Source organism: Fukomys damarensis, unplaced genomic scaffold (assembly GCF_012274545.1).
Source record: "Fukomys damarensis isolate Sample0158 unplaced genomic scaffold, DMR_v1.0_HiC HiC_scaffold_20, whole genome shotgun sequence".
NCBI classification, from domain to species: Eukaryota; Metazoa; Chordata; class Mammalia; order Rodentia; family Bathyergidae; genus Fukomys; species Fukomys damarensis.
In genome coordinates, this window is record NW_022900932.1 from 796,820 (window position 1) to 807,802 (window position 10,983).

The 10,983-nt window shown below is 59.2% G+C and overlaps 1 protein-coding gene across 1 annotated transcript in view; it reads right to left on the reverse strand.

Annotated features, from left to right (window-relative positions):
• Cdsn (corneodesmosin) overlaps window positions 1-2,567 on the reverse strand; it is a 4,168-nt gene extending 1,601 nt beyond the window's left edge. The window contains exons 1-2 of the mRNA XM_033766592.1: window positions 2,451-2,567; window positions 2-403 (exon numbers count right to left, since the gene is read on the reverse strand). Of these exons, the coding sequence (XP_033622483.1) occupies window positions 2-403; window positions 2,451-2,535 (487 nt within the window). The 5' untranslated portion in view covers window positions 2,536-2,567. The remainder of the gene's footprint in view (window position 1; window positions 404-2,450) is intronic.
• Window positions 2,568-10,983: the final 8,416 nt, after the last annotated feature.

Sequence of the window (10,983 nt, forward strand, 5' to 3'; positions counted from 1 at the left end):
CCCCCCGACTGCAAGGAGCCGGACCAGGAGGAGGAAGAGGAGTGGGAGGCGTCGTCACCAGTGGGCAGAGCGGAGCCATCCCCTCGTCCCCGGTAGCTGCCTCCGGACTGGATGGAGCTGGATGAGCTTTGGGAGCTGGAGCTGGAACTGGTGCCCGAGGAGTAGCTGACCTGGGAGTACCCCGTCCCCGGCTTGAATACCACCGGTCCTGAGGAGCCACCCTGGGAGCCGCCGGAGGGGCTGGAGCCCGAGGCAGAGAGGCTGGAGCCCGAGGCGGAGCTGCTGCCGCTGCCGCTGCCGCCCACCTGGCCCTTCGCCAGGACACAGGGGCCATTGGGCGAGGTGATCCGTGTGGGGTCCTTGCAGGGGTCCGACAAGATCCCGATGCTCTTCGCCGTGGTCGCTGGGGGGAAAGCAGTGGTCAGAAAGCTGCCCTCACCCGCCAGCCCACCAGGTCCCCGCCACACACTTCTCCCACCAGGAGTCTGCAGAAGTCTGAACACAGAGAAAAGAAAGAAGTGGTGTTGTCGCCAAGGACACTGAGCTGGCGGAAGGGCGGATTCTGTCCTAGGAGTGAGGTTTGAGTAGCCAGGAAGTTGACTATTTACCAGAAAGCAGGCAGCAAAACGCCAGAGTGATGGGCACTAAAGGAAGAAGCAACAGACAACAGTGAAGGAACAAATCGATCTGAAAAAAGACAGGTGGGCGGCTGAAGCTCTAAGACAGAAAAATCTGGAGGGAAAAAATCCAGTCAGCTGAGCACGGTGGTGCATGCCTGCATTCCCAATGCTCTGGGAGGCTGAGGCAGGAGGATCGCAGGTTCCAGACCAGCCTGAGCAACTTAGTGACTTACAGAGAACCTGTCTCAAAATAAAAAATGAAAGGGCTGGGCTGCGAATTTAGCTCCATGGTGCCATGCCTGTCTCACAAGCACAAGGTCCTGAGTGCGATCCCCAGTACCACCAAAAAAAAAAGAAAAAAATTTTTTTAAGGGTCTGGCGATGTAGTTAAAAAACAATAATGATAATAATCCAGAGCCACAGCATGAGACCGAATGGAAGGAGAAGATAAAGGGCAAAGCAACAGAGGGCTAAGGAGGGAAGAAAACACATAAAAAGGGATGCTGGAGAGAGGAACCAGTGTCAGGGGCTGCCCTAAAGGACAGGGTGCTTGAGGGCTGGCGCTGTCACCAGCTCCCACGGGAGAGTCCAGGCTGGGTGACGGACAGGAATCCTGCTCCCCGGGTCAGCGCTGGCCACGCCAGTAAAGCTGGGCAGGGGCCAGGGTGTGGGGGCATCGCCTGTTGCTTCAGAACCTGCTGGTGCTGGTGGACCGGGCACCACACCCTGCACCACCTCTGCCTTGCGGCCCAGCCCAGAGCCTCGAAGAGAAACTCTCCTTGGAGGCTGTGACCGCCATCGGCTGCTCGCCCGCCCAGCCCGCCTCCCTCAGACTGGAGCCACTTCCTGCTCCCGGACGAGGACCTTCTGTGCACCCCTGCAGCCCTGGTGGTGGGGAGGAGCCACACAGCAGCGAGTTATGAACCCCTCGGGGCTCCCGTCGGTGCACCAGGAGACCACCTGTCCTGAGAGCCTCCCTCTGCCCCTGTGGACAGTGAGGTCACCAAGCCCTGGACACCACGATTCGTCATCGTCTCTTGTCCTTGAGCCCCGCCACCGCCGGCTCTCCACCAGCAGTGACGTCCCCATCCTGTCCTCAAAAAGAGGACTTGGTGCCCACACCTCCCGGCCCCCATCCATCCACAGGAGAGGTCGCAGGAACCCCCGAGGGCTGCGAACCGAGTGGGGGACACAGCCCCCCTGGGCCCGCCTGGGCTGCGAGTCAGGACGCGCTGCTTCTCACCTGACCCACCACAGCCGGTTTCCTGCCCTCTCAGTCACGTCCCTCCTGTCCTCAAAAAGAGGACTTGGTGCCCACACCTCCCGGCCCCCATCCATCCACAGGAGAGGTCGCAGGAACCCCCGAGGGCTGCGAACCGAGTGGGGGACACAGCCCCCCTGGGCCCGCCTGGGCTGCGAGTCAGGACGCGCTGCTTCTCACCTGACCCACCACAGCCGGTTTCCTGCCCTCTCTCGCCTCAGGGTCCTTATTGGCAGAAGTCTCCCCTGCGGTTCCTGTAACCGGCTGAGCTACGGTTTTTATGTCTGAAATATCTAATCTTCGTTTTCTGGACTTCCATTGTCACCTAATAACAACTGCATGGCCCGGCCCTCGAGAACAGCGGAACCCCGAGTCGTGTCACAACTTGAGATGCGAGTCCATTTTAGAGTTCAGAACCCGAGGGTCAGAAAGTTTAAGTAACTTTCCAAGGTGACGGTGGTGAGGACGGACACGAAGGTCAAAGGTTCTGTCCCGAGACCCAGTGGGCACGACCTTCCAGGCTGGGTTTGCACCCCACCCCACCCCACCCCGGGGTCCCAGGCTCCTACCTGGCAGGAGGAGCCCAGCCAGCAGCAAGACCATCGTCCCGCGCCCTCCCACGCACCCTGCCGGGGGAGCCCGAGAGGAGCCCATCGTGGACGTGGACAGCGGTGCAGCCTGCTGACTGACAGCAGCCCGCGGACACCGGGGCCTTTATGCCGGGGCTGGACATTCTCCGGGCAGGAGTCACTGTGGGGAGGGAGGAGGGCAGAGGGGGTGGGTGCCTGGGGGAAGTTGGCGTGGCGGGAAGGGCTGAGGCAATCAGCCTGCGCATCTGCCTGCTCAGCAGCCCCGGCACCCGAGCTGAGGGGACCCGGAGCACGGCCCGGATCCTGCCACCTGACCGGCTGCCCTGACTCCTCATTGCCTAACCCGGGACGAGGTGCTCTGCCCCATGGCCTCCCACTCGGGGTGGCCACTCTCACCCGGGACGCAGTGGCCCGGCTGCTTCACGCCCCGCCTCTGAGCTTGGCCTGTCCAGCTCCCACCCTCCTGTCTTCCCTCTACACACAGAGGCAGGCATCTCGGCTTCCCCTCCGCACCTGCCAGTGCCCTGTGCAGTGGCCCACAGGGCTCCGTCCCCCTCAGTCCATTTCCTTGGGTCCCATCCCACTTTCTGCCTCTGGATGGGAAAGTCCACCCCCACCTCATCTCCCCAGCCACTGCCCAGCTCCAGCCCGTCACGGGCTGCCTGGCATCTCCCTCCCGGGGGCTCCAGAGACAGCGTGGAGGCACCGGTACCAGAGCTCAGCCTGGGGGAGGCAGAGCGGGGGTCTCCTCCACAGCGGGGCCTCGGTTACTCACAGGCTGCTCACAGCCGCTCCCCCAGATGTGACCCAGACTCACAGGTGAGCAAGAGGCTAATGAGACTAATCAGAGAGGTGGGCACGCTGGCCTGGATGAGCCAGCAGGAAGCAGCCACCGGACAGATGGTGTCTGGGTGGCACGGCAGGGCTGGGCGGGTTCCTGGGTCCCTGGAGGACAGAGGACCAGAGCTCCAGGACCTGCTCTGGCCCTGGCGCCACCCCAGCCAGCTGCTTAGTATCGCAGGGAGGGCCTGGCACTCTCCTCCCCCATGGCCTCTGCTCGCTGGCCTGGGGGAGCCCCTCCGCCCTCACCCACGCGCACTTCCGAAACTTTCTGTCCCTCCTCAAAGGCACCGCTTCCCCGGAGCCCTCTGGTTCCTCCCTCCCACTCCCTGCCTCCCAACAGCCTCGACCTCTAGGCCAGTGGTGACATCAGTGTCCTCTGTGCTGCCTGACCCTGTAGACAATGGCCATATGGTGGCCAAGCACCTGCAGTTAGAGCTGGTGTAACCCACTAAGGGAATGGATTTTAAATTTTACTTAAATTTAATTCATTGAATATAAATAGCTACGGGCAGCTACTGGCCACCGCCCAGGACAGCCCTTGACCACCAGCAGGCACCAAGAGCAGGCACAGGAGGTTGAGGGTTAGGGTTAGGGATTGGGTTTGGGTTAGATTAGGGAGCTGTGCAGAGCTCCCTGTGTGTTTTTTTGTTTGTTTTCATTGGGAAAACAAAGAAAAACCCTGTCTTTGGAAACAGAATGATGTAGGTTTTTGTTGTTGTTGTTGGGTTTTTTTTGTTTTGTTTTGTTTTGTTTTGAGACAGGGTCTCACTATGCAGTTGAGACTGACCTGGAACTCACTATGTAGCCCAAACTAGTCTTGAACTCAAAGTGATCCTCCTGCCTCAGCCTCCCGAGTGCTGGGATTACAGGCGTGTGCCACCACACCTGGCCAGAATGATGTAGGTTTAAATCCTGGCTCATCCTCTGATTTCATGCAACTCACCAAAGCTTTCTGAACTCAGTCTCCTTACCTTACATTTTCCTGGGCGTGGTGGTGTGTGCTATAGGAACCAAGTTTTCTAATCGAGGTGGTCTCCCTCTTTGCCCTTTGCTCAGAATAGCAAGACCAAGTTTTCTGGGCAGAGAGCATTGCTAACAACCTCCTGTTTTTCTGTTCCTCTTTTTCTGATTCAAGAATCAGCTGTTCTTCTTGTGAATCAGGCCTTCTTGGGAACTTCTTCTCACTTGCTGTTCTTCATGTGCATTTATCCCGTTTCCATATCTCCTGACAGTTGCTTAGTTAGAGACATTATCTGCTGAGTTTGCCTAACAGTGTAATTATGTAGGGTGTTCTTCACAAACAACACAGAACCCCCCGCTGATCTCCTCGTGGGTGTCCCTACCCTCCTATTCCCGTGGACACCCCAGTAGTGTCCTATATAAGCATGTCCTGAAAGTGAGTCGGGGCCTTCAGTTTGAAGCGCTTTGATGGTGACACTGAGGGTCCAGGCTGGAGCTTGCAATAAACTGTTGTGCTTCCATCGGAAGAGACTCCTTGGTGGTCTTCCTGGGGATTTCGCGATTGGGTACCACAATGCCTGTGCAATAATCGCAGCACTCTGGGAGGCTGAAGCAGGAAGATTGCAAGTTTGAGGTCAGCCTGGGCAATTTAGTGACTTAGAGGGACCCTGTCGCTCAGTGTGAGGGCCCTGGGTTTGATGCCCAGTACAAGAAAAGAAAAAAACAGGAAGGATATTTTAAATAATGCCTGCCCAGGAGGTTTTTGTGAAGATCTAACAAGAAATTAGCAGAAAAAGCACATGGGATACGGATGTAACCCCATCGACACGCAGGAAATGGAGCTGCACGGCTGCTCCTGACTTCACTGCCCCTTGCGGTAGGGCAAACTGGCCGCTTTACCTGCAGCCCGGCGCACACCGGAGTCTCTGCTCCCGTCCCTGCAGGCGGAGCAGCAGACACCATCAAGACAGGGAGCCCGCTGGGGGGCCGGGATTTAGCTCAGTGGTTCTGCTGCCTGCCTTGCAGACTCAAGGATCCGAGTTCTATCCCTGGTACCAAAAAAAAAAGACAGGGAGGCCGTTAGGAACCGGCTTTGCTCCTTCTGGACTGTGGGGCCTCCTCACCGCCCACAGACTCTCAGGCCCCTCTGGACCGGAGGGAGGCTCCGCGCTGGGGAAGGAGGGTGGTGGAGGGGAGAGGAGCAGCCCAGCCGGGAGCCTTGTGGGCAAGTGGGTGGGGAGGAGGCAGGAGACTCCAGGACTGTGGGCTTTTCTTCTTCAGCACAGGCCAGAAGTGGTGCAGTTTGTTGTGTTTTCTGCTCCGCATTCCTCCCCGCTGTCGTCAGGCCTTGGCGGGGACAGCCAGGCTGGAGGAGGCCCAGTCTCTCTCGGCCTCCCGCCAGCTCTCCAGCCGCCTACAGGTCACATTCCAGGCTGCTCTGTTCGCCTGCCCTGCCCACCTTGGTCCTCAGCCCCGTGCCGTGCCGCCTGCTGTCCTGTCCTGCTGCAGTCCCCTTAGTGGTCAGCCCTTCTGCAGTCTCAGTGCCCATGGTCAACCGTGGTCTGGAAAGAAATGGAAAATTCCAGATTCATACATTCTAAACGACGTCTGTGATAGCGCAGTGTTGTGATTGTTCTATGTCATGTCTTATGTACCTAACGTAGACACATCGAGCTTCACCTGGATCTGCACCATCGGGAAAAGTCATAGCACGGTGCATACAGGGTTTGGGGTCCCGGGTTACATTCCCTGTAGACAAGGGGCACCTACACTCAGTGCTCACCGGTAACCTTCCTCTCAGTTTAGGAAGAGAGACCCTGAAGCGAACAAGACAGAGGAGGGAAGAGGAGGGGCACTGCTGGGTGTCCACACGGCCCTGCTGCTTCCCGGGGACCCGGCCACTGGCGATGTCCACAGGCACGCAGGCAGGTGTGCTGGGCCCGTGCTGAGAGAATCCGGAAAAGGCTCCAACCCAGGGCTGCAGGACTTCTGAGCACATGGGTTTCCTCCGCCCTGCCCAGCTGGCACCCGTGTGAAGGGATGACAGTGGTTCAGGACAGCATCCCAGCCTGCTTATCCCTCATCAGTATGGTGCAGAATTCCTAGACAGAAGGTCCCTGCTGCTCTCAAAATCACAAAAGAAGCCCCAAGCCAGAGGGTGCCTGGCCCCGGAGGTCCCTACCCTGGCTGTTCTCCGAGTCCACCTGTGGGCCTAAAGTCAGCACAGGAGGGGCTGCGTCTGGGGAGGAGACAGAGTGCACACAGATGAGAAGAGGAAAAGCCTGAGAGGGAGCTCATTTGAGGCAGGGGAGTGGCAGCGGCGACCCAGAGCCACCCTGGGGCCTAGGACCTGTGGGCTCTCCTCTGCCGCCCCTCTCTGTCCTTGGCCCACTCTGCCTGTGATCCTCTCTCTAGGCACAACCGCCTCTGCTCCCTTGGGGAAGGTGACACTCCTGGCCTGGTCCCCCTGGGGAGGGCCCGACATAGCGCAAGCTTCCTGCTGGGGCATGCGGTTCCCACCATCTGCTCCCCAGGGGCCGGAAGAGGGCTCCCCGGTCTGCCACTTGCTTCTAGGGTCTTCCCTGTGGTCGGAGGTGGAGTCCACACCCCACCGGGCCGACTGCTTGGCCCTCTTGTCATCTTGTAGAAGAGACTTTCCCCAGGGTGCGGGGCCCATGGCGGCGCACAGCACAAGCTCACTCGCCAGCCACGGGCGCCTGGGCTTCGGGAAGGAAGAGAAAGCCTGCAGCCGGCACCCCTTCTGGCCTTACTGGACACGGCTCCCCCTCCGCGGCCCTGGCCTCCTTCCCTTCCAGCCACACCTACCGCGCGGGGCCCTGACACAGAGCCCGCCCCACGCCCTCGTCCCTCATTCCTCTCGCGTGACTGACTCCGGCCACTCTCCTGTACAGCAGGGCTCTTCCCAAGCCTCGCACAGCGCTTCCCTTAATCCACAGCAGCGCTCCCGTGCCGCGGGGAGCGGCCGGCCAGGCGTGGATCTGCTGCTGGGTCAGGGCGGGACGGTGCAGGTGGTTAGGAACTACCTGGGGGCGCAGGCGAGGGTCCCCACCGGCAGAACGTGTCCCTGGCCGGGACTCTCCGTGGGGAGCAGCTGGCCACGCTCGGCTCCGCTCGGCTCTGCCTGGCTCCCACTGCTTTCTCCGGCACAGCTGCTGTTCTGACCGCAGGCTGTCGGCCTCCGCCTCCCACGCCCTGCGTCACCTCTCGGCAGCCCACCCACCGCACCCCGCTCCTGTCCCTTCAGCCCCTTCCCCAAAGCGGCGGGGAGTCAGCTGAGGGACAATCACGTTCTCTGAGCCCAAGACTCCAGGCTTTGAGGCCACCACCTCCTGTTCCTCGGGAGGTGCGGCACAGAAGGGACGAGCTCTCAGAGTAACGAATATGCTCCCCCTTCTCTGTTCTGTGGAGCAGGGTTAGGGAGGCCAGGGCTCAGTCTGCTCGTGATGCCTACCTATTAATTAGTCATTCTTTCCACCGTGGCTGTTAGTGCTTCTCAGTGTTACTGGTCACCCCGAATGAGAGCCAGCTCCTTCCCCGTCCCGAGGAACAGACAGGACAGAGGGCAGGCGCGGGGCGGCAGGCGCACACCAGTGCGGCGTCCAGGCCTTGGGAGAGGCAAGGAAGCCCGTGCCAGGAGGACGCCCGTGCTGGGTGTGGCGCTCGGAGCCCAGGTCCGGGGTGGCGGGACCCCGCGGGCCACCCTCCCCCATCTTCCAGCCAGGCCGAGCCTCGCCCCGGTACCCTCTGCGTGCCGGTGCCTGCCGGGGACTGGCCTGGACCTCACATGCCTGGGTCACCTGGGGGGTCACCTTGGTGGCTAAGAGGACTGCTGGGGTGCGGACCAGAGGGGGCAGCCGGGGCCAAGAGCAAGGAGAGCGCGGGAGAAACGCCTGCCAGGCTGCCCTCTGGTGGCCGGGTGAGAAACAGCAGGTCGTGGAGACCCACGGACCTTCTGGAGCAGAGCAGGAGCCTGGGTCTTGTTCTGTGAGCCCAGTTGAGATTATGAGGGTAGGCTGGGGGCGACTGCTACTGCCTTTGAGAGCTTCTGGGTGGACTTGGTCGCATCTTTCAAGCCCGTGTCCGGTGCCTCGTAGGCGCTTTAAAGATCTGGAGCCAGGCGCGATGGCTCACATGTGTCCCACGTGCCTGGGAGGATGAGGCAGGAGGATCCCTTGAGCCTGGGTGTTTGAGAGCAGCCGGGGCAACACAGTGAGCCCATTCAAGCAGGAGAGGCAAGGAGAAGGGAGGAGAGAGAGACAGAAACAGACACAGATGTGGTAAGAGAGCTCGTTTAAAAAGCAATTTTCTCAGTCAAAGGAATCTGAAGCAAGGCGCAGAAGACCTGGGACTCCCTCCTGGGCTCCTACCCCAGCTGTGCCCCTCTCTAATTTAACTTTGATCACATCTTATTGCCACAGTGGACGTGTTTGTTTCCTCCCTAGGTCCAGAGCTCCTTGAGGGCAGGGAGGACTGAAACTGCTCCCTGAGACTGTCACCGCCACCCAGCACCCCACACAACAGCAGCTCAGTAAGGCCTGGCTGCGTGGGCAGACGGGGAACAAATGAGCAGGCTGGAGTTCCCCGGCTGGACAGCTTCACAGCAGGGCAACAAGCATCTTGCCCGCCTCATCCAGAGACAGTGGCGGCGGCCCAAGGCCTGCTCCCAGGCAGCTCAGCTTCCGCCTGACACCGTGATACCGGTTCTCGGTCCTTTTCTCCCCTTGGTCCGGCACTCACTGACTGCCTGGCATGCCCGAGGTACTGGCTATTGTTCATAAACCCGTGGTCCTATGTATTATTCAATCCCACGACTCCATGTTGACCCCGGATGGGACGCTGTCCCTGCCGTACCCACCCAGGGGTGAGGTCAGCACGGGAGTTAGGAGTGGGAACTGGCTAACCCGAGCGGTCAGGCGGCACAATGGGTCTCCCTGTGTGAACGCTGCACCCCGCCGTGTCCCACGCGGACTCCGGACCAGCTAACAAACACGTCATGCCTGAGTGCCGATACCCACCGCCTATTAAACGGTATTAAAATCCCCAGTTACACCCACCTGTTGTATCAAAGTGAAAAGGATTGGTCCGGAGCCAAGCCTGCACCTGGTTTTAACTTTGATATGCCTTCGACAGGAAGTTACCTCTCCCAGTGGAGCTTCCTTTGTGTAGGGGAGGCCGACTGGCCTCAAATCCACAGTCCTCCCGCCTCACCCTCAGGGTAGCTGGAATCACAGTCATAGCCTATCAGGCCTAGCTTTGGAGGAGCTGCTTAATCTGCCAAATGGAGCTAATAATGTGTTTAGAGAAGTAAAGAGTAGGAAACAGGCAAAGCCAAGTCCCCGCTTCAGGAAGCTTGTCCTTTACATGAGAAGAAAGACAGGGAGACCGCCAGGACGTGTGGAGTTTAATAAGGCAGCGTGTGGTCAAGAGCTTCACTGCCTACCTGGGCCACAGCTGGAACTGTTTCCTTCCTTCGTTTCCTCTCTCCTGTAAGAACTGTTTTCTCTTTCCTTTCCCACCCAACTCCATCTCGGAGGCTGGGAGGGTTCGTGTGAGGGGTCCAGACTTCCTCCTCCAGTTCCATCCCAGATGCCCGAACCTCTCTGCCAGGAGACCCCCAGACGTGACGCCCCTCCTCACCCCGGGCACAGTCCTAACACAGGAGCTTGCTGGCATGGGCACCTGAACCTGCCCCAGACCTGCCCTCATCTTCCCAACCTACCTGCCCAACAGCATCTTTTTCTCCAGGTATAAACTCCTCACTGCAGCCATCGGTCTCCTCTCCTGCCAGTACCTGACAGCGTTAACGGACTCTGCCACTCATAAGACGTGCAGAAGCATCCAGTGTGGCCCCCGCACTGTATTCCGTCAGGTCCCACAGATGACAGGGACGGAGGAAGGACTAGTGGTTAAAGTCGAGGGTTGCTAGCCTAGCACGGAGCGGAATTTACAACCCTCGGGCCGGGGACGTAGTCAGCAGTACAGCGCCTGCCTGGCAAGTGTGAGGTCCTGAGTTCGATTTCTTGTACCAGCCAAAAAGGAATTTACATCCCAGCTCTGTAATTGTCCCCTTTGTGACTTTGAATGAACCACTACCTCCCTGAGCCCTGTTTCTCTCTTCTTCAAAATGGTGACAAGACAGGGTTATCTTACAATTTCAACGAGAGCTTAATCTATGTAACATTTAGCAACAGTGCCCCAAGCCGTGTGCGCAGTAAAATGCCGCGGTGTTCCGTAGCAAATCTCTTTTCTTTAGTAGATTCCCCAGAAACAGACTCTGAAACAAAGATTCAAGTAAACTTTAATCTCAGCTCCTGGGGAGGCTGAGGCAGGAGAATCGAAAGTTACAGGCCTATTTAGACTTCTTTTTTTATTTTTTTTGCGCTTGCGAGGCAGGCGGCAGAACCTCTGAGCTAAATCCCCGGCCCCAACGTGGGCAGTTTCGCCAGGCCCTGCTGGAGGATAATGCTTCTGTTTGCTCAGACAGTGGTTCGTGCAGCGGCCTTCCTGGGGAGAAAGAACTGTCTGGGAGAGGAAGGCCACCCGGCGAGGGAGAGGCCACACGGAGACAGGGCCTGCGCCGCCGAGAACCCACCTGCTCCCCGGCCCCACAAGGTTGCAGCTTCGGGAGCGAAGGTACAGGGTCAGGGCACCTTCTGCGCTTGCGCGGGTGTGGGGGGGGGTGCGTGCG